Source organism: Anser brachyrhynchus (assembly GCF_964034855.1).
Source record: "Anser brachyrhynchus genome assembly, chromosome: 6".
Lineage (NCBI taxonomy): Eukaryota > Metazoa > Chordata > Aves > Anseriformes > Anatidae > Anser > Anser brachyrhynchus.
In genome coordinates this window covers 28,290,267-28,313,389 of record NC_137700.1, presented here as the reverse complement: position 1 = coordinate 28,313,389, position 23,123 = coordinate 28,290,267, and the positions used below count along the sequence as shown (strand labels likewise).

At 35.6% G+C, this 23,123-nt stretch overlaps 1 protein-coding gene across 12 annotated transcripts in view; it reads right to left on the bottom strand.

Moving 5' to 3' along the window:
* Positions 1-23,123, bottom strand: part of MYOF (myoferlin) — a gene marked incomplete at its 5' end in the record, with an annotated part of 70,807 nt that overhangs the window by 39,166 nt on the left and 8,518 nt on the right. For 10 of the 12 annotated variants that reach the window (XM_080598658.1, XM_080598662.1, XM_080598663.1 and 7 more), the window contains 12 exons: positions 194-237; positions 351-419; positions 1,337-1,440; positions 2,207-2,333; positions 3,458-3,573; positions 4,060-4,090; positions 5,625-5,675; positions 5,785-5,847; positions 7,236-7,364; positions 7,890-8,047; positions 10,272-10,356; positions 11,626-11,734. In XM_080598658.1, coding sequence (XP_080454784.1) covers positions 194-237; positions 351-419; positions 1,337-1,440; positions 2,207-2,333; positions 3,458-3,573; positions 4,060-4,090; positions 5,625-5,675; positions 5,785-5,847; positions 7,236-7,364; positions 7,890-8,047; positions 10,272-10,356; positions 11,626-11,734 — 1,086 coding nt within the window. The remainder of the gene's footprint in view (positions 1-193; positions 238-350; positions 420-1,336; positions 1,441-2,206; positions 2,334-3,457; positions 3,574-4,059; positions 4,091-5,624; positions 5,676-5,784; positions 5,848-7,235; positions 7,365-7,889; positions 8,048-10,271; positions 10,357-11,625; positions 11,735-23,123) is intronic. The other 2 variants (XM_080598666.1, XM_080598669.1) reach the window with 1 other exon arrangement.

The window sequence follows — 23,123 nt, the reverse complement described above, 5'->3', positions numbered from 1 at the left end:
GCTCACTGTACAAAAGTAACAATACTCCCATATTATGCTAATCACACCTATTGTAAAGAAACCATATTACTAAAATTACTTAAACACTTGTTTATATACTTGTAGATTGAGACTCCAACAACACCTGACACAGAACCAGACTTCACTTAACATAATTTATCTTGTCTAGTGCTTTGATTAAGTCATAACTCACCAGTCAACAACTGCAAGCTTTATTTTCTCACACATTGAAGGAAACTGAAAAAAGCAATGATAATAAAACAACCCATTACTTATTTCAATTCTGTAATGTTAATGCCCTAGATTCCAAAAGAATGCCCATTTTCTAAAGAAATGAGAAAAAAACTGACCTTGACTTGAAGATAAATAATTTGGTTCCACTCTGGGTTAGCATTTTTCTCAATTATGTTTGTGCAAACCTAAAAAATAAATATCAATTACATAGCACATCAAAGATAAAACAGACAGAAAAGCATATACTAGCTATGATTTAGGATCAATCGTATTCTAATCAGAGAGGGAGTAGTAGTTAACGATGAATGCTGAGAGGTTTATGCTCCAATCAGCTTTCATTTGGTAAATACTGCTAAACTGACCTACATATACAATGTTAATGACTATTAGATGGAAAATAAAATTTTGAAACCGTGTTTAAACTTGAGGCTGGAGTCGCCTTAAAAAGAAAAAAGTTTGTTATTTCCACTAGCTACAACAAAGATGCTTTCACACTAGTACTGATCTCTTATCACAGCAGAGAAGACGGACACAGGAATGACTTGATTCCAGATTATTTTATGTAGATTTTAGAGAGGATGAAGAATATACTCTATGGGAAAGACTATATTAATTATCGGTAATGTCTGCTGAAGATTCCCTATGTTTACTGGGGGTGTTGACCTGATTATATAACATACGAAAGGACTATCATTTTTCCTCTTGAAGACTGTCTAGCTATGAATATAGGCTGTGCAATTGGGCTTCAGCTCAAATTTGGCATTCTGAGGAGCATATTAGTCATAAAACGCACAAATGCTGTTAACCTGTCCAGAAAAATCTGCACCACCAGTTACAAAACCTGATCAGGAACAACCAGTAGGTAAGCAACCTGGCATACATAATTTCCTAGCATTTAGTCATACATTCCTTTTATTAGTCATCAACTTTGCACCCATTCTACTATATCTCATAAGTTTGCCCTCATTCTACTAAGTGAACTTTAGGGCTAATACTTTTTTATTTCCATAACTTAGGTAAGCTTAAAAATGTATATTGGCATATAAATTCTGTTCTCAGGACTATGACTAAAATAAAGTGATTCAGGTATTTACTCTATTACCTTTTTTCCAGCAAAGGAAACTTCTACAAAGGGATCCACCAGGTTTTTCTTGTCTGCTTCTCCTCCAAATATTTCCTTGACAGTCTGTGCAAAAGCATCATCCACTGCACAGAAGTTTCAAAAGAGAAATAAGTGTTTATGCTTTTTTTTTTTTATAATTATTATTATTATTTTAAACTTGCCATAGCAATCCCACCAAAATCAACCAATTTACAGCTCTAGGTAGGGTGAAGTCTAATCTGATGAACAAAGTTGTGAAGAGTAAGAATCTACCAGTGAAAATGGAGAGTTTAGGCTTTGGTGAAATTTCAATAATATAATTTTTGGAAACATCCTAAGGAGTGCTAATGTGCTCCTGAATTTAGGGGCATAGTTGTATTTGAAAAAATTTACTCAAGTACCTGTAGACACAGTCATTTGTTGTCACAGATAAAGGGGAAAAATCTTGCTAAGATGGATGAAACTGAAACATGCACTATATACTCAAACTAGACATGCACAGAACATCCAGCGTACCTGCAGATCACCTGGACTCGAATGTTAACTTCTGTGATTGGACATAGTCTAATGAAGATGACCACTACTTGAAGCTGTGTGGCCCACTCAGCAACAGAGGAGCATTACTCATCTAGTGTGTAACATTAAATTATCCATTACAAGAATTAAGTAGACTTACTGAGTATTACCAAAGAGCTTGAAATAGGCTACTTAAACCATCACAGAATTATTGGCTCAAATAATAATGTAAAACACTCAAGATGTATTATGTTCATGAAATGTTTCCAAACAGCTATCACAGGCAATCTAATCTATCTATCTATCTAATGGCAATCAAATACACCAATAGACAAGTAATAAGAACTGATGTACTTTGTGGAATGTCCTCAGCTCTATAGATTTTGAGAAGGAAAGTGACCCATCGAAGTGCAATTCCAGCTGGTAATAACAGATTGCTCTCCACATCATCGCTTTCATTATCTCTTTCCCGTTTTTCAACCTGTTGGGAGATATATTGGCACATAGTATCTGGTATGTAAGAAAGACGGAGTAATCCACAGATTTAAGGCAATTAGTTAAACTGGTGCCCACAATACCTTACAGGTAGAAGACTGTGTCAGTTTCATTATAAAGAATGAGACTTCATTGAATTATCAAACTATAAAAATGAATTCTAGTCAAACTATTTTGTTTATATTTTAATCTCTATGCTATTCAACTGTAGAAGCCTACTATGACAACACTTCTAAAAACATCATCTGATGATCAACCATTATTGCACTCATAAATAAGGCCAACTTAGTGCAATTTTCATACCCATCTCAAGATGAATATTGTGGTAAGGAATCTTACTATAATTAGAAAATACATACAATTCTGATATAATTTACCAAAACTTACTGCTTCCTCCTTTAGAAATAAACAGGAGTTCTAAAATGTCACCACAAATAACTACAAATATCCTTGTGATGTCAAGAATCATGAAGACAGCCTGACCTCTAAAGGTCCCTTCCAACCCAAAACATTGTATGATCCTATAATATTGAAGGAGGAGGATATATTCCATGGTGGTAGTGACATTACATTTAACTAAGGAGTAGCAGAATGTAAAAATCTTAAGCAGGAATAACAGCAGTATTGGAACTACAGACAACAGTCGAGAAAAACGTCACACAGAGAGGGCTTATTTTTACCTTGACAAGACAACAGACAGTTAAAAACTGAATTGTTAAAAGCAGTAGTTACTTTTAACAATAATATGCTTTCCTATCCATCAAATTAATTCATGCCTAAACTGTAATTATTGATGGGCCTGATTTTCACCTGGTAAGTATTAGGAGCTTTCTGGTTCTCGGGTTTCTCTGCAGGCTCGTCTATATTACACAGTAGTCGAGACATCCCTGAGTTAGTCCTGGAACTGATATCAGTATGCTGCTCAGCCTGATTAGATATGCTAAGAGGAATTACATATTAGCTTGCAAGCGACATCAAGCTAACACATCTGTGCTTATTCCAGGACATGGAAGTTACATAATGCTTACAGAGGACGTTATACAGAACTGTGAGGGGGAACATGAATTATCAAGGGTGGATAAAGAAGAAAAGCAAATAAATCAAACTTACTGGTGGCTCATCTCCAGTTCCCAGGACAAACATGCTAACTTTCATATAGCCTTTAGCTCCTGAGCTTGTATCCTCAGGATCACTCAGCAAAAGCCATTTTCTCATAACTGCATGGCCTGAAATGAAAGTAAAACACCCCTAGTAACATCCATTAAATAAAGACAGAAATCAATGTCAAAGCCAACTGCTCCAAAAAGCCTACTTTAACCTACAACTAATTATTTTAAAAATTTATCCTTAGACAGGTCTGAATATCTCTATTCAAAACAGGAAATCTAGCGGTGTTAAAACATTACGTGGCATGCTATTTCCCTGACACAATTTACAAATACTTTTGCATCATCTTTCAATTTTTTTTTGGTCTTTGATACCAAAGCTAATATCCAAATTTTATGTGCTTGTTCTTCATCTTGAAACCATTGAAAGGAATTACATATTGTTGGAATTTTTTTTTTGTTTATACTTTAAGCAGCAATTTCAACTTTCCATTTACTTACATTTTTACTTTAGAAATAGTAATGGAAATGTTTCAATTCCAAGTTTCAAGAACTCAAGCACACCTTTTCTTCTAGGAAAGAAGCTCTGAAGTAGCTGTTACTTACCAGGTTCATCATAAACATAGCCAATGTCAATCTGCAATAAAGATCAAAGGCATTATATTGGAAGAAATACCAGAACAGGAAAATGCTAGGCAAGTCCTCCAAACTTTTTCAAAAGCTTGTCACAAACAAAAGAAAATTTACATAGCATATTCTTGGGATGAGAAAGAGAAAATGCCTTACGTTTACAAAAAAAGAATTCTGAATGGGTAGAACAATCAAGAAGAAAATGCAATAAAAGATGGATGCAAACTAACAGCTTGCTCCTTCCTTCCTCAGATCCCCAGCTTTCCCATTTATTGGAAACAGAAGATGGGGCTAATTACTTCTTCTTGAACTCCCTATGCTCCTCCATTATTTTATGTTCATACAGGCTTTTCAGACATCTTTTTTTCCCCTATTTCCTTCTCAGCATCTCATAGTTCAGTTGCAGAAGTTAGGCTTTTTTTTTTTAAATGAGTAATTTAATTTCTCTTTTATAAAAGATGAGCAATTTTTTCCCCACTGTGTCAAACCTGGACATGATTGCACATGTACCCCTACTGTATTGATTGTATCAGGTTTCAAACACGTTTAGGAATGCAAGTATGTTTATGCATGTCAACTGGGCCAACATTCCTTGCAGGTCTGAAAAGGTCATTTTCTAGAGAGAATTCCTCTCGGAGTTTTTTCCTGGAATGCATGTGGGAACAGAAAGCATCTGAATGACATGCTGTCACCTGCCTGTTCTGATTAGTCCTTCAGTCCTTCATAGAGAAATATACCTGTCTGGATCATTAGAAATTACATGGTAAATAAGCAGCACGGAGCAAAAACAAGCAAGCTGCATCTAGAGAGGAGCACTCTTCGTCATGTACATATTTTCATGAAAAGGCGGTCCAGAGATGTACTGAATTTTTGCAGTACAAAATAAGCAGACACAAAAGACAACCAACACTGACACTGGAAATGTTATAATAGGGGATCCCAGAAACTATTACAATTGTCGTGTGAATACTTTGTCTGTACTGCCTTAGGATACCTTCAATGGGCAGATGTTCATCTCTCAATAGTGACTGTAATGCATACAAACAAAAACAACCTCACCAATATCATCAGATCCACATAAATTAATTTAAGAAGCTTTTCCATGATTTTTACTTAACATATTTCTGATAAAATGACCTTTCCACATCACTTGAGAATGTGCATCTTTATGCTGCCATGTGCATTACTATTCTGCCTAATACAATTATTTCTGCAAGCCCTACCTCATACCAAATAATCACCTTGTTACTTTCCAAGTGAAACATTTACCTTTTGGAAAATACATTTTTCTCTTGGATACAAGTGAGAGAACTTGGTATATAAACCACAATTTTCTTTAACAACAATCATCTACTCAAATAAGAAAACTGATTATCAGTGGTTAGAACAAACGGTCTCTAGCATAACAAGCAAGACATCACTAGGTAATCTTTGGCCCCATGCTAAAGCTGTATAAATTTAAACATTTAAAACACGGACTTTAAAAATTTCTCTCATTTTCTTTAATTTAGTCAAGATATGGAAGTCAGTTTCATACCCACCTTAAACTCTCCCATTAGACAGTCTGCTCGTAGAGAATAAGAATCATACACCTATAAAGATAGATACGAAACAGGAATGCTTCTAAACTTCACAGTGAAATGGCCAGACAACCCTATATGCATCCAGCAGCCCCTTGGAACATGCACCATTTTTTCTTACCCGAATGCTAATTGTTTCATCAAGTAACTCTAAAGGAGTCATGTGGACATTGTAGAAAAATAGCTGTTAAAGTAAAAACATAAACAAAAAAACATTTTGAAACAGAAAATGCATCACATAACTCTCTCAATAGAAAATATGAAAACATGATTTTAAAAGGCTCGTGAAGTATGCCTGCTAAAATACTATCAGCCTGCCTCCTTGTTGGAAACATTATCTGATAATTTAGTGCAGAATTAAAAACTGAACTAGGTAAACAAACTTAATATAAAATAGAAGACAAAGTCAAGACTTCCATTTGAAAGAATGTAGTAGTAGGTATAGTCCTGTCATAAGCTTTCAGCATTGCCCTTGCTCTGCACTTCATAGTCTTCTCAGGGGAACAGCTTCTGCAACTGTAAAAGCTACTTGTTCTTTGGGACATTCAATTCTGGTCTAGTCATCTCTGTTGTACCTGTCAAAATGGTCTTTAGTGTTCATGATGATAAGTGATTGTAATGATTTGCATCTGTGAAATTCAAGGCTATTGTAACAAACCTGATAGTCTGACAGCATGAAGATAAATATACTATTTAACAGATTATTTGCTTTATTCATAGTATATGCTTTACTAAGTTTGGTCTTTGAGACCAGAGATATTTCAGTCAGTACTCTATCCAACAACAGGAGTACACAAACATGGTCCCACCTCTGAATACTGAGACTGACTAAAAATTGATTTGATACAAGCTGCATGTGATTTTCTCCCCTTCCCTTCCCCCTCTTTTCTTTTTCCCAGCCAATGTTTAATAAATCTTGAATGCTACCTACAGCTTAGTTCAAGTCTCAATCTTTGCTGTACATTCCTTGTTTTTGCCTTCATGAGTTAAACATCCATATGTTTACTGTTCCAGACACAGGATCATTTATTTTTGTGCTGTTTATACTACTATAAATTCCTTCCTGCCATTTCCATACATTTAATGTATAAATCCCCGTCTGGACAAAAATCTAGCTGTGCATTTACAAATTATGTGTAGTAACACAAAGGCTTTTCCAGATTCTGTGTAGAAGTCTTACTGACCCAAAGCACTGTATGGAAAGCTCAGTTGCAAACACCAAAGAAGTCTAGAGTGATTTCCTAATTTTTCTGTGGTTTTATAACCTGCACAGAACTATTCAAAGCCCTTATGTCACATGGCCAATCATATCAAAGAACAAGTTACATATGTTTCAGTTGAAGTTTGATTTCTTTCTAGATAGTTTGCTAGGGCTGCCAGAAATAGTGATATTGCATTTAGTAATGTGAATACATAAAGAAAGGGACTGGGCACTTGGAAATTCATGTTAGTCACATTATCCTTAAATATTACAAAATTATTATTTATTGACTATAACGAAAGCTGTGATAACCATTTTTTCCTCATTTGATGGCATCAACCTTTCAGCTGAAATTTTCTTACAACACTCACTTCATCAAAATATGGGTTGTTTCCTCTTTTGATTCTTGTTCGGTGTGTCTGACCACAAACATGAACTTTGACAACTGGTTTTATGTTATTTCCAGGCAGCTGACGACCTTCAATGACTCTAACACGAATCTGAATAAATATAAATAAATAATAATGAAAATCAAACATCTGTATTAACTCATTCCCTATGCTATCTCTGTTGACAACAATTTCTCAGTACACCACCAAAAAAGTTAACCAGCACCTGAAGTTGCTGGCAGATACAGACAGACTTTTTAAGCATAAATTATGATAGCAAGTATAATTTTACTTGACTTTTTCAAGACAAGTTGGAGATAAGTTTTTCAGCAAGGGTTTTTTTACATGCTTTTACTACTTATTTTTAAAGGTGCTATTGTAGCTTGATGTCTACAAACGTATAATAAATACGGTTTACCTAGATTTCAGTCAACTGTTCAAAACTGGACATCTCTGTAACAGGCACTTTTGAAAAATACTTTGGAAGTACAGGCTTTCAAACGAAGTGGTTAATTGTTTCTACAGTCTATTAGCTTTGCATGATCTGACATTAAATTATACTCAAGACAATGTGAAAGGAGCGATGTCATGCCAAGTCAGGAAAAGGCAACATGCAATATTTAATAAATCTATTACCTGGAAATCTTGTGGTTTGTTAGAAAGGATTCTCCGTGTTTTCTTTCCTTTGGTGATGCGCCTAGCTAGCTGGGCTTCCTTTGTGCCACTTGGAACTGTTGATGTGATGTTACCAACATCCATGCCATCCTCATAATCTCCATTGTCTTCTCCATCTGCTACAGTTAAAAAACATTGCAGTTAACAAATAGTCCAGCTTAATATTGAAGTTTCAGGAATAAGAGTCTGATATACAAGAGTTATACTGGAATTGTATTATCATCTCATTTTAACAAATTTATTTATTTATTTTTTACTGACCACATGCTTCCAAATCCTTTTGAAAGTTAGTCATTTTAACCTGCTTAAGAATAAATTTATATCCTAATCAAGGTAACTGTAGGTCTGTCCCACTTCAGGATGCAGATTATCTTATACAATTCCTGTATACTTTTTTGAACCAAACGACTGCCGTTGTAGCAAAGCGCAATTCAGTTGTAATTAATCATCATGAGAATATCACCAGAAGCAATTACTTTCATTCCAGTTAAAGCTATTTTTCCTAGAAGAAAGACTAGGCTCTAGCGTAGCATCTGAAGTTTTTACTTCGGAGCCTTGAAAATATGAAGACATTTAGGGTTTCTCAAGGGTGGATACTGCCATCTAAAATAAAAATCTGAATCCCCCTCCACAGCATTTAACTGTGGAATAAAGGGAAGTTTTTAATAAGTCTCTTCAAAGACAGTTCTGAAATCACAATAGCTCTGTGGAAGACAGTTCTATATCATACAGTGAAATTCCAGCACTGCAAAACAGGATCCATAAATATCTAGACTACAAAATTGTTTAATTCCCTTGTGTTTCTAATTTCTTTTCTTAAATGGAGGACAGTGAATATGGTAAAATCTACAGTAAGAACAAGCTGTGCAACTGGTGGCTGGCATTAACAATGTTTATTAACTTCATGAGTTAAATTGCCAACACAGGGTGATGAACACTTTGCATAATGAATTCATCAGCAGTTCTTGTAAGAGATGTATAAAACCACAAAGACTGACATACCATCTACTTGATAACTGGAAGACTCCACCTCCCTAACATTTTTCAGATTCATCTGCCCTGATGGATACATGCAACTGTTTGATTACACATCCTGACATAGCACTTCATTTTTAATTTCTGAAAAGGAACTGCAGCAGTCACAACTGGGGAGGTGACTTCATTTCATGGGTAACAGGTATTTACAATAATGAACTAAGGTGTGTTTGCTAACTGGCACTGAAATAATTTTCACACACTTGCTGGATACTAGCTAAAAGCCTGCTGTGTTCTATTTATCTGTATTACCTCATAGTTCAAATGTAAGTGCATTTTTAAAAGGCTATCAAAATAATCTCATACAAGTCAATTAGTATTTTTAGCCTGCAAGTCCATATTTCTATATAATATTGTGAAGTTTAGTAATTTAACACACAACTTTTCTGTTTACATTACCTAACCTTCCACTCCTCAAGCACACCTCTCAGTGGAATCAAAATTTCTGGAGACTCTTCATTTCAAATTTTTTTCCTTCTTATGTAACTATCATCAGATAATGACCAAACTAATTTATTTTTTCTCAAACGTATTAAATTTTTTACATTTAATTTTGTCTGCACAACCACAGCCTGGCTATTACAGTAATTATTTGCCTGTCAACTGAAGAAATCTGTTGTTACTTCACAGTTCTCCGATGAGTCTGAAAAAACAGTAGATCTCAAAAACATTCTCAGAGAAAGACTGGGTAAAATTATACATCAAGACCAAAGAATATTCCCTACTGATTACGATAATTATATGGACTACTCAAGTATCAAGCCTAAATGAAGATACAAAAGTGTCTTTCAAAACTTACTTATTCTACAAAAAAAATGGTTAATGCTTTAAGAAAATATTTTCATAAAACTCCAACATAGAAATATATCTTTCAAAAAGTGCAACTTCCCTGCTTATTTTTCTTACCTCTGAAGTATTACGACAGATAACTGCTATTTCTCTGAGCATTAAATATATATATATACATATATGTATGTATATATATATAAAAATTTCATTCTTTAAAAAAGCCCTTTTGAAAAGCTTTTAAGCAAAGTTATTCTTCTGTAACTCAATTCCACTGGAGAAAATGAAGCTAAAAACATTTTGTGTCAGGAAATTCCAATTTTCCTCCTAACTGTAGTGCTGAATCATCCTTAATTTCTTTTTAAATCACTATTTGGCAGTCTTGGCATGCTTGCTTCTGGTTATTAATTATTATTATTACTATTTTTGTGACGAACAATTCTGTTTAATCACTTTCTTGCCTTGTCTTACATATTTCCATGACCTTTTAACAATAATGTTCTGAAAAAAAGGTTGAAATACCTTCTTGTGCATTGGTCCCTCCTGGGTCATTAGGATTTGCAGGTCCAGCTGGTGGCTCATATCCTACTACCAAATCAATTGTTGCCTATAGAGAAATACACGGTTTTGAATGAAGCACACAGTATTCACAACAATTCATTTAAAGCCTTAAGTCATTGTAGCACTGTACATGAGCAGTAACTATTCATGGTCACAGCAGAGTTTATAATAAAGTTTCAGCTTATTAGTAAATGAGTAAATTGATAATAAGCTATACACAGATACAAACAATAAAGGCTAAAGAATTTGCAGGTAACGGAATAGGCTCTAAAACTATATTTAAAAAATGTGATTGCAGTGTTTATATTTAGAAAAAAACTGTTGCAATGCAAGCATATAAGATTTTCAACAAATATTAATATATTTTCACAATTCTGATGGCAGATTAAGTGACATCCTAAATTTACAAATGAAAGGCAGAGAGAAATGACACTATCTAACAAGTCTGAACCATAAGTAAAACTTCCTATCTGGCTCTTCTAATTGCTTGTTCATACTTCCATCCTGGAAAAAATACATGATGTCATTTTCCATTGTAATTACAGAATTGTTTTTTAGTGCTTGACTGTGTTTTTGCATTGATGAATAAAACATTATTATTCCTAGTTGCCACAGTAACATGAGGAGTCAGCAAAACCACCACAACCCTGTGACCAACTAACCACAATATTAAACTACAGCTGAAGAGATACTGAAATTACCCTTTAAAGCCTCTTATTAAGAAGACTGGAATGTAGTATGAAGTGGCTTAGCAGCCAGTCTGTGCAAACAGTAAGGTCCCAGTTCTAGACACTACTTTTAACAGATATCAGTTAATCACTCAGTTTAGCATGTGTTTAAATTTAACAAAGTTAAGCAAGTTCTTGCCTAATTTTCTGAACTGAGCTGAAAGTAAACATGCATGTGATTATGTGCTTCTTAGAATCAGCATTATGACACAGGTGGGTATTAGAAAGAATACAGCAAGAAGTGAATATGGAACTATCTGTTATTTAAGAAAATGCTTTTTCTTTCTTTCCTTCGTTGTTTTTTTAAGGCTTAATATAAAACAGGCTGATTTTCACAGTATCTATAACACATGTATACAAATACATAGTTCATACAGAGAAAACTATTTAAAGAATTATCTTTGATATTAAACTCGGCGTAATTACATCCTGTTATAAATTACATCCGAGGGTTTTGCTACAAAATTGCAAAGAATTTAATCTATACAGTAAAAATAACTTGGAAGTATATTTATATCGCTATTCGTTCTGTTGCTGGAGCATTTTGATCAAGAATATAGGAAAAGAAGGAAATGTAAGCCACTCACTCCAGTTTCTTGTCCCCTTTCGTTTAGCAGAGGTATGAGTTTGAAGGGAAAAGATCTGCTTTGGTTACCTACAAGTTCCTTAAGTGCTATGGATGCACTGCCAATTAACCTGAAATGAAGTGAAAATCATTATCATAATTCAAGTATACATCAAACAGAAGTTTCATTTTATCTTTTGCTTGTGTCTGTCAACCAAATAATTCCAGCTGTGACTTGAAAACCCAAGACAAAATAAAAGATCATTGCAAATGACTGAGTAGCACTAATTTGTATTTTTTGTTTCACTGAACTTAAACGTGCTGTCTTTCTTTCTTGAAGACATACCATACCATTAACCTAAAAGAGGTTAAACATCTAAATTTAAAAAAAGATGTATTTTTTTTAATAACTATTTTCTGTATAACCTTTAACAGCCATGTCACCTGTTTCATCCACAGAGTTCTCACTGGTAAACTACAGGATGTAATACGTTCTTTACCTACGTAGTTTTGCGTTCTCTTGGATGAGAAGTACTGTATGAAGGTATTACAGCTGTATCACACAAAAACTGACAGAAAAAGACATACACGCATCTCTACTGAAAACAATGAAACGGAACAATCACAATCAACGTGCTTACTACATTCTTCACAAAATTAATCTTCTTGCCCATACTCTACTTTTTGGAATAGGTTCATCTGCTTGCCTCTAAATTCTCCAAATATTTAGATACGGTTCATGGGAGTGCTACCAACAGAAGATGCCCAGGAGATAATGACTCCTGTGGCAGACCCTTCTGAGCTGCTTCTGCCTCCTTTGGGACAGCATTTGTCACCCTCATCCTCCTCAAAAAGTGAAAATTGCATGCACTTTTAACCTTGGAAACGTCTTTTAAGCAGACTTTCTAACAGTGTGGCATTGGTCTCATGATTTCTGGCACTGCCTTTAGTTACCATAGTACGCAGTAGCAGTTTACTCCAATACTGAAGTGGATTATTGGAATACCTGAGATTGTTGCCAGTGAGAAAATCCTGAGATAATTTCACCTTGTAAATACTATAGAGAACATTTTCAAACAAAATACCAACTTTGCAGCTCTAGTGGGGAAAAAAAGACCCATGAGCACAGAACTTAAGTGAGGTTCCTTTGAGTAGATTACAGTGCTTTTTCATGGAGAAGCTAAGGATTCTCTGCAACAGGATTATGCTGGGTCTATGCAGCTCTCCCTCTCCCTACTTCTACAACTCCCTCCATGACAGACGCAGAACTTCTCCCTGCTTCCCTGCTGACCCTTCTTGTTTAACTTGTGACCCTCTGGACATCCTGTTTCCCAATCTAGCTTTCCTCTCCTTGTCTTAACCTCCCTCTTGCCTGTCTTTCCCTTTCTTTGTCGTATCTTAAAGAACACCCAGCTCTGTTTTCAACCTATTGTCAATTCATTTTTATCTGCCAGTTCACTTAACGCATCATTTACATTTGACTGGGGATGCTCCACTTCAGCTCTGGGAACCTCTTCAGTCCATCCTGTTCTCCCCAGCTAGATTGAGAAAACTTGTAAAAGTCTCTAATGAAGTCTTCTCAGCTAAATTTCAGGATCTATAACACTGTCTTGACTGAGCTATCAGCATATTGATACCATCATTCACACACTTTTCCTCCAAGCCTTAGCCTTCCTTTAGGTTCCATAGATCTTTCCTACCCTCCTTACCTCTTTCTGTCTAAAAACTTCTTTAGTTTGTCACAGGACTTTAGAAGTGAAAGGATATAAATAGGGCACTAGGCTCAGTCTCCTGCTCTCATAGGTGTTAACACAATCTTAGTCCTTTACCACACAATATTGTCATTAAATTAGGTTATGAATTAATATTCACAATCCTCTCTTGCAGAGTTTTTTACTGTCCGAAATTAAATTGCTTTTGGTCCTGTAATTTAAGTGACAAGCCAAATAAAGTAATCATTGTGTGCTGGCACGTTGGCAATCCTCAGCCAGCAGCCAGTCCCAATACCAGCTGGAGGACTTCCACCAGCCCTGCTCCTCAAAAAAAAAAAAAAATTTGGGGAAAGAGCGGCCAGAGCACAGTGATATTCCAGCTATGCCTCACATATTTCTCACACACAGGAGATGGGTTAGATGTGAAAAGCAGCTTAAGATCAGGCTTTGCTGTACAGGTACTGCATGAAGCTGTTCTAACCTTTAAAACTGACCACAACTGAAACTGATGCCATTTCTGACACCTGCCTTTCTTCTCTTTACTGAACGGACACCTTGATTCAGTAGCATACCCTTGATCCAGTGTCCTTTAGGAGCGATGGAAATATATCAGGTTATTTCAGTAAGCATTAAATCAATCCTAGATACATCTTCACTTTTTACAAATTGTTGCACAGAGCTGGACATTAGCTGAAACTGACACCATGCATGTCTCAACTTTAGGGAGCTTAAGAAACGATTTCTCCTGTTATGTAATCATAATTACATTCAACCCACAAGACAAACCTAGATTTAGAACATCAGATATGCATTACTTCAGTGTTTATGTTATTAAATTATTTAGGTTATTTATACCTCCAACTGTAGTATTATTTAACATTGTCTGTGATTTGATGCAGCAAATCTTGACATCACGGAGTAACATACACCCAGCACAGGAAACAACAGCAGATGGCCTTTCTCAAACAGAGAGGGTTTATTATTTTTTTCCTGTGGCTTGAACATTCCAAAAATTGATGTTCTATACAACTCATGTAAGTCTGACATTACACACCAAAGAAGCATCTCCCTCTACATTTGACCAAACTTTTTTAAGAGCAGATGTCCTGCAGACAGGCGCTGATATTATTCAACAGTCAAAGATAAGTCCAAAAGTTTCATTCCATATGACTGCAAAGCCTAAAGCGTATAAGCCAGAAAAATACTGTGTAGCTTAATGTCTTTTTCTCTTTATCACATCAGCTTCTAGAATGTAAATATCTTCGAAAGTAACTATAACATGAACAAATTGGAAACAATTCCTACAGGTGAAAGGAAGAAATGCTTCAATGTCCTTTATGCAGCTGTATACTGAAAAAACAACTTCTCTTCACTCTTTTTCCATCAATGCAAAATTAATCAACAAAAAACGTCTATTCCAAATTTTCTTATTTTCCCTTATATCGTTCATCCACCAGTATGACTTCCTATTTCAGAACAACAGATAGAAATATACGTGGTTTAAAGAATCATGGAAGGGGAAAACAAACAAACAAACAATAAGACTAACCTAAACCAAATCCGATTCCAGAGAAAGGCAAATAAAATATTTTCTCATGTATATTTGTAGAAAAGTTTTGCAGACTCGCTATTTTGTTTTGCTATGGAGCTGGAGTGACTTACATTAACTCCCAAAAGAAATTCAGAAGTCTCAAATCATCTGGATGACTGGTTCAGCAACCACACCCTCTTACATGGTGACATTAACTCAAGAATAGCTCATCAACAGTAGTGCTTTCAAAATTTTCCAGTGTAAATTTGCACTTCCACATTTTCATCTGTCCTGAGCAAATGACAGCAGTGTGCACATTTGAATACATGGTAATCTTTTTTAAAATAGCGATTACCTCAGGAAGGGTGGGTCAGTTAGACAGTCTACTTGCCTGCTACTAGTTGCCTCTGAAGTCCTTTGTTTCCTCCGGCTCTAACAGGTTGGACAACAATAGCCTCCCATCTTTTCCCACTCCAGCAAGAGCAAGACATCTAATATTCAGCTGATATACTATCTTAGACTAATTCTAAGCTTTAACCAAACTTCAAGCTTTAGGCAGTTGGTCTTTTGCTTTCCCTAAAGTGGTCCTGTTCACTGGATGCGGGATGTTTCACTCCTCTCTTAACAGAATGACAGAACTGCTGAGGTTGGAAGGGACCTCTCAGGATCATCTCGCTCGACTCCACTGCCCAAACAGTTTCAGCTACAACAGGTCACCCAGGACCATATCCAGTCTGGTTTTGATCACATGGCTACCCAATGGCTGAAGTCATGTTTTCAGATGTAATAAGGGTGCTTCAAGGTCATCCCTAAATGTGATCTGTATGACTTCCAAGGGTCTTGGAGAAAGCCTTCCCTCCTCCACCCTCCCATCATGTCTTTCAACAATTTGTTGCTGTTCAATCCTTTCCTGCAAGATCTTCTACTCTGCTTGTTTCTGATATGTATCTAGACACCCAGTTTTCTGCACCAGGACTGTGGATGCCTATGAAGAAGTTCTGTTCCTCTGAACTCTCTAGACTTTTTTTTTTTTTTTAAAAAAAAAACTCAAGGCAGAATTGCCTGCAATCTCCGTCCGCATCATGACTTTAAAGGTGACAGGGGGTCCTTTCCTTCCCGCATAGCTGTAAAGACCTTCTGTCGTCTATTCATCTTCAAAGGACACTGCCCTTTTCTGGTGTTCTTTCAGCCTTCTTGCTCTTGCCTGAGCAGACAACGTGTAATTCCAGCTCAACACCGGTCTCCTGACACCACCAAGTGGCACATCTCTAGCCATAGAATAGTTTCTGCTTTTGAATGGCTCCATAAATCTTCTGACCTTTTTTTCAATCAGGTGTTTTGGCAGTAGACAGCAACTGAGTGTTGCTCCTTAACTCTGCATACATACCTTTCTGGCCATCCCCAAGACTTGCACACGTATGGTGCTCAGTCAGGCAGGTCTCAAACTTTTCCAGCTTTGCTGAAGTAAAACAACAACAAAAAAATCCTGCCCTGCCACAAACAGTTCTGTTATATCACTAAATAAGACATCAAAAGATAAATGTAACTCCTACCTACCTTCAGAAGCAGATTTTAAATCACTTCAAGTATACCATATCAGTACTAGGTCTGCGATACTTTCTTATCAGTAATCAAAAGGGAAATACTTAGTTTATCACCATGAAATGACTAATCTACCGATGACCAACTATTAAACACAGCGTTGCATTTGTGCCAAAGCTAATTAATCCGTTAGTGCTGTGGTTAGCACTTCCTCTTAGCTGCCCAAATAACCAAGAGAAGTGAAACTTCACACCCATTCCTGGGTCTGAAAAAGCTAACTCACATTACCAACCATTTTATTACTCTCTCTCTGTTAGCAGGTAGCAACTTGCACTGAACTCCTTAGCATATCAAGTCCTCCATCCGCTTACATGCTACATCTACTGAGTTCCAAGGAAGCCTAGTGATTTTAACAAGCTACGATTCAAGCCATTAAATTCTTCTGGCTTATTTTAAGGGCTTCTTTGGCAGAGATTTATACTGATTATTCTCATCAGCAAACTTGATCCCACACTGCAGTTTTAATTTCTATATTCGCCTTTTCTTTTTCAGTATATAAGTTTCATTATAGTTTCTATGCTACAAGACCTAACACCGACCTTCTGTTATTTGCTCTGTGTTTGAAAATTTTTGTTAAGAGTAAACCAACTATTTTTATCTTCTTTAGTTATTTGATAATACTCATGGCACAAACAAAGAAACAAAGCATGGATGCTATTTTGTGCAAAGCAGAAAACCCCCAAACTGAATCTTAACCACTCTTAATCTTCCATTACAAAGTATGTAAAGGAAAGCTTGCCATCATGCCACACTGACTTCAAAAAGAAGTCACACTAAAGGATCCAACTGCAGGAGGATTCAAACAATCTAGGAATTATTTAACTATGGAAAATACTTAAACATGATTAAATAATTTGCTGCACTTTTAGTTTATGACTGCATTCTGCTGCTTGAGAAAAGGGTGTGCACAGTGTTTTTCCTCTGTGTTGCTATGTTACTAACTACGCAAAGAACCTGGAGAAACACATAATCACAACCCTTTCCTTCAAATAGAATGAAAATCACTTCACTCAGACAAGACTGTAACTTCCTGTTAATTTTTGTTGTTCTTTTAACTTCACAGGGACAACTGAAGGATTTTTGTTGTTGTTTCGTTTTTTAGACTGCATAAAGATTTGTGTTCTGAGAGTTTGAAATCTTTTTACTAACATTACTAGACATAATAGAAAACAGATGTGTTCTCTTTTCAGACATCTTTACACTGGAAAATCTAGCTTAACACAGATCATATGAGTTCTATTTTATTCCTGTGGTGATCCATCTGCATACATGTGAGTGCAGTTTGCTTTATTTATCTTTTCCGATGACTGTTTTTACCATCAAGAGCACACATTTAATCTATCTGCAAAAGTTTAGTGATCTTGTAGATGAAGCAGCAAATTCTATCTCCAGGAAAAGAGGAATGGAAAAATATTCAAATGTTCTTTCAAGCCTGTTTTATAGAAACATGCCAAAGCCATGAGTCAAGTGTTTTGGCACAGTGTAAAAACAGAATAACATCCATTGTGCTCCTCCTCCTGCGTCAGTATAGGAAAGTTCCTCCAGAACACAGAAAATAAGGCCAAAGACAGATACTGTAGTTTCTTGTCAGTGCTTTCTCAGGCAACACAATCCCCTACACATACCTTGTACAATCAAAAACTAAATCCCAGTTCAATCTAGACTTTAAAATGAAGTAAAATGATAAATAAAATCATGAACCTTTACAGAAAACATTACTGATTTAGACTCAAATCTCATTACATTAAGCACAAGACATACCTCTGAAGTTAATGGATCTGCTCATGAATAACATCAAAAGCCCAAGACAAACACTGCTTGACTGAAATAATGGGCCATTAGTTCAGTTAACAACATTACATCTAAATATTAATACAAAATAACCCTGCTCTGCCTTTATTTTTTATTTTTTCACTGTAATTTATAATGACAGTAGTGAGAACCTTAGGTAGACATTGAACTCCATCTTTCCAATCCTAAACTAGCATGCAGACAATGCAATGCAAAGTCATTTGCACACCCCTTCTGCTGAGCATCTTTTTGGAATGCTGCAGCACTGAAAATATGTGCTGGGCTGCCCTGAGGTCTGTGCAAGACAATTTTGTCCGTACTTTGGCTACCTACCTTAGTTAGCAATAAATTAATAGAAGAATTAACTGGAGAGGTTTTCAACATAAATTCTCAAAGAAATGTATAGAAAAAGCAGAATTGGCAGGGTGACCTCCTTGCAGTACAAGACTTCTGCAAACCTTTTGAGGACTTCAACAGTTCCCTAATTATAAATGTAATGTAAAACTCCCTCTTCTTGTAAGTCAGCAGAAGCTGAGACTGATGAAATGAGAAAGTAAGGCTTAGTTTTGGGAGCAATGCCTCATTTATTCTCTTTAAGAACTAAAAATCTGCATTCTTCTTTATTATATATAAACAAGTATAATAACCTGAAGAAAAAGACAGCTATAATTTCTAACATATTTATGCACTTTGAAGAATAAATATACCAATATTACTGTGCTTGGCTGAGTACAAGATCTTGTCTTTAAAAAAGAGATTGTTATTTAAAAAAAACAAACACCACCTTTTTTTTAAAAAAAAGAATTCTTAATTCAAATACGTTTTAGTCCCATTAGCCTTTAAAGACATTTAATAGTATGTACACCCCATAAAACCTCTTAGCCTATGATTGAGACCACCTTGGTACAAACTACTATCAGACTATTCTGAAGAATAGATGAATACCAACAAAGAACTTTTATTTTCTCAAGTGTTTAGACCTTAAGGCTCACCTGCAATACAGGTCTCTGAAGTATGAGCCAGAAAAATCACTTTGGTTATTATGAGCAGCCCTAAAACAAAACTCCCCAGAAAAACCAACCCTCTCTACTCTACCAGATGTATATTGAACTAAAGCCATGAAGAAACAATAAACAGAAAACCTCTCAGCATTCACAGCAAAATCTAAAAAAAAATATTTGAAACGCATCTTTCATGTTATAGAACGGGATGAAGTTGCTACAAAGTTTATTTACATAACTTTTTTTTTTTTTTTTACAGACTTTCTTCCCTCAAACTATTAGAATAGGATACTGTGAAAGAATGTCAAAACAATAACATGGTAGTCCTAAAACATTCTCCAACTCAGTAAATAGAACCAGGAACTCTAAAACCTTCTGCAACTCAGTATTAGTAAACAGGATCAGTAACTCTCCAGAAATACAGGTTATGCATACATGCAAGTAGTATCTGGGAAACTTAATGCAGATCTTTTTCTACCTCTTTCATATGCTCCTTCATCTAAATGTTCATTAATACCAAATCTCTTCTGCTGTTACAGTGCTTCCTGTCTTTAAAATAAATCTGAGATGACATTTCCTATTATCTTCTTACAGTCAGGAAGCCTGCTCATGTACTCCCACTTCTAACCCCCTTTTATCCTGCTTCCCTGCCAATAGCCCTTCCAAATACATTACATGCTACAAATATGTTCAAATATGTTTTTTTGTTTGTTTGTTTAGGATTTATTTTCAAAGAGTAAAACTTTGTAGATGTTGCTTTGTGTTTGGTTTAGACTATACACATTTCTGCACTGTTCCATGCATGGAACTCATTTTCCCACAGGATTTTACTGGTTTACTTTTTTTATTTACACAGAATAAGTAAGTGGCAGACAGTGCATAAACAAAAGGAACAGAGACAGGCATTTGCAAAAGCTGGGGGTTAAGCTCTACAGACATGAGTCCAGGTGACATTTACAAACAGGGTTTGAAAAAGAAACACAAAAAACACACAAAAAACCCAACATGTTCGCTTAAGTTTGAACCCATGTACAGAACAGAACATTTTAGGGCTTCAGATAAGCACCTTCTCTGATATGGTGATATTCTGTAAAATCCATTACAAAATTCTGATTCCTGTCAAGTTTTCCTCTATCAAGTTCTGCGGTTTCTGAGATTTTCCTGAAGTCAGAAGCACACAATATATTCCTGCTTTTCTGACCTAACAGAATCTCAGCAATGAGAGACCTGAGGGCATCTGCTTGCCTAACAGTGATTTGAAAGTCAAGTCTGATGAGGTACTGTAAAAACCTGAAGTGCAATTTACATGTTGGGAGGAGGCAGAAAGCTGTAAAGAAAATCTAGAATGGAAGTGGGCTACCATCAATAGATGTGAACATACATGGCATCATAAAAAAAAATAAATCCAAATTTACCACAAAAGAGAAGATGATGACATTATATCATAATCCCTTTCAAAACAGCAACAGGCTATGCTACTTTGCATTCATGTGAAGGAACAGGACTGACCAGAAGAGAAATGAATCCTTTTTCAAAAAACTAGTACAAAGTAGTAGGGAACTGGCATTTCATTATGGATAAGTTGTGGGTATTTTTTTCTGCAGATTTTAAAAAATCCTCTCTGAGCTGGAAAGTGGATGTTTGTCCAAATGTACATATTTAGTTTTTTAGAGAAAAGTAGAGATTGGCAGAAGAGCCTACCCACTATGGGATAGATAAAGATTAAACATTCATAAAGCTTTAATTTCCTAGGAGTGTTAAGAACTCCTAGGCTTTGCCAGAGCTTTTAGAACAACCATGTTTGGATACAGAAGTATACACTCTATCCCTACTACAGATTCCTGAAAGAAAAGCTTTCCGATAGCTTAACCTCACTGAAGAACTTAACCTTCCCCTGCAACTGATTTTAGAGAGTAGATTTATTTCTGTGTGACCAACAGCAGGCAAACCATGAGAGGCTCCCAAAAATTTCACCAAACTTCCTGTAATTTATGTCTTCGTTACTGGAATGATCTGTGTGCACTGCTTTAAGTTGTCCTGTACACCGCTAATACTAATAAAATATTAAAGCTGAATTTCCACAAAACAACACAGAGATTTTAAAAGCAAACAAACAAAACAACCAACCAAACATAAAAACCCAAACAACAACAAAAACAAATCTTACGTTCAGAACCACACAAAACTTTAGAGTATGTATTACGCATTTGTTTCTTCACAAATATAGCAAGAACCTCAAAGTCCAGGTTAAAATCATATAAGAAATAATCTAAACTTTACTCAGTTTATATAACGTATGTGCTTTTTAAGAGATTCTGAATTAATTCCATTCTAGTGTTGCATGTATACCACTTTATTTTTTTGAAGCAACAATTTTTTCAACAGCTGCCATAAAAAGGTCCAATCCACTGAATTCGTAGGAACAAAATTAATTAAAAAAAAGTAAGCTTGAAAAATACATGAATTACTTTTTAAACTTAGTGGGACAAGAATGCTTTGTTATTTATATATTTATTTACTACATGTTCCTATTCTGTAAGAATATAAACCTATGAAAAATGTTGAAATACCAACATGGACATTTGACAGCATTTCAGTACTCTAAAACGTTTTATAACGTCCTCTCCCTTCACATAAAGATAGCAGCTTCAATTTAATTCTTCATGAAGAATATTTTTGTCTGAGCACTGAGTACTTCATCAAAAGCCTAACAAAAACAACCACATAATTAATGAAACTTTCCTTTGACCTCTCACAACAACAACAACAAAAAAGATCAGCAGCCTTGGATCCCATGATGCTTGATTTTTGGATTCCTGAAGAACGCAGAAGCTGATGTTAAGTATATGGATGTTCTATATACTGCACTAGGAGAGTTTAGGCTTCTAGAGTACGATTCAAGCCTACCAGCATACATTAACAGCACAGACCCAAACAGAAATATAGCAGGAAGGAAAAAACCTTAAATACCTACCACTAAGGTTATTCAACTTTTCTCAGAAGACTATCAGAAAATATTTTCTTTTCCTAACAAAAACAAATAAAAAAGCCAACAGCAAAACAAAACCAAAAAAATCCTCAATCTGTTTTTAACAGTCTTTTTATAAAACAACTGATGTGGAGGTAGCAACAGCACTGCCAGTCTTCCATATATGTGCTGAGCCTGAGTCTTATAACATTCACCCAGCAGTTTGAGACTGAGATTCAGTTCCTTGCTCAGTGTGAGCGAATTTACCCTCACATTGAATAGAGTTCTACAAGTTGATCTTGGGAAAGGTACTCTTGTTTTCAAGTTCAAGTCTTTTACTGACTGTCTAGAGAACTAACATTCACTGAGTCAGGAAGATTACAATAAGAACAGGACCCCACTGGCTACGACATTCAAAAGAACAAGAACATGGATTTCATTACCAAGACAATTTTTGTATTTCATCCAACATATTAATCTTGATAATTAAGTCACTCTCCCAGGAGACTTAAATCTAGCACTTCAATCCTAATCCCTTCAGACAAGGTAGGAAAATGAACTTAGGCTTCCACTTTTCTTTGACAAGACTTTAATAAGTGTTGTAAAATATATCTTTAAAAATCTCACCTAGAGGCTATGAGCCTTAACTGCATTTTGTGATTTTGTGGGGTTTGTGTTAGCCACTCTCTGAGAATGCCTAGTTAGAGCTCTTCAGGGCTATTTTTTGACATTTTAAAACTATAGTAGTCTTGGGTACTGCAGTACACAGTTATGCAGGATGACAACATATTCCAGGTATCTGGAGTGACAAATCTAGTTACACAAGAACCCTAATTACAAGGAAGCACCAACTGAATCACGGCAGCTTTTCAAATGACAGTAATAGCTGTAGAGATCTAAATTTTATTCAAATTC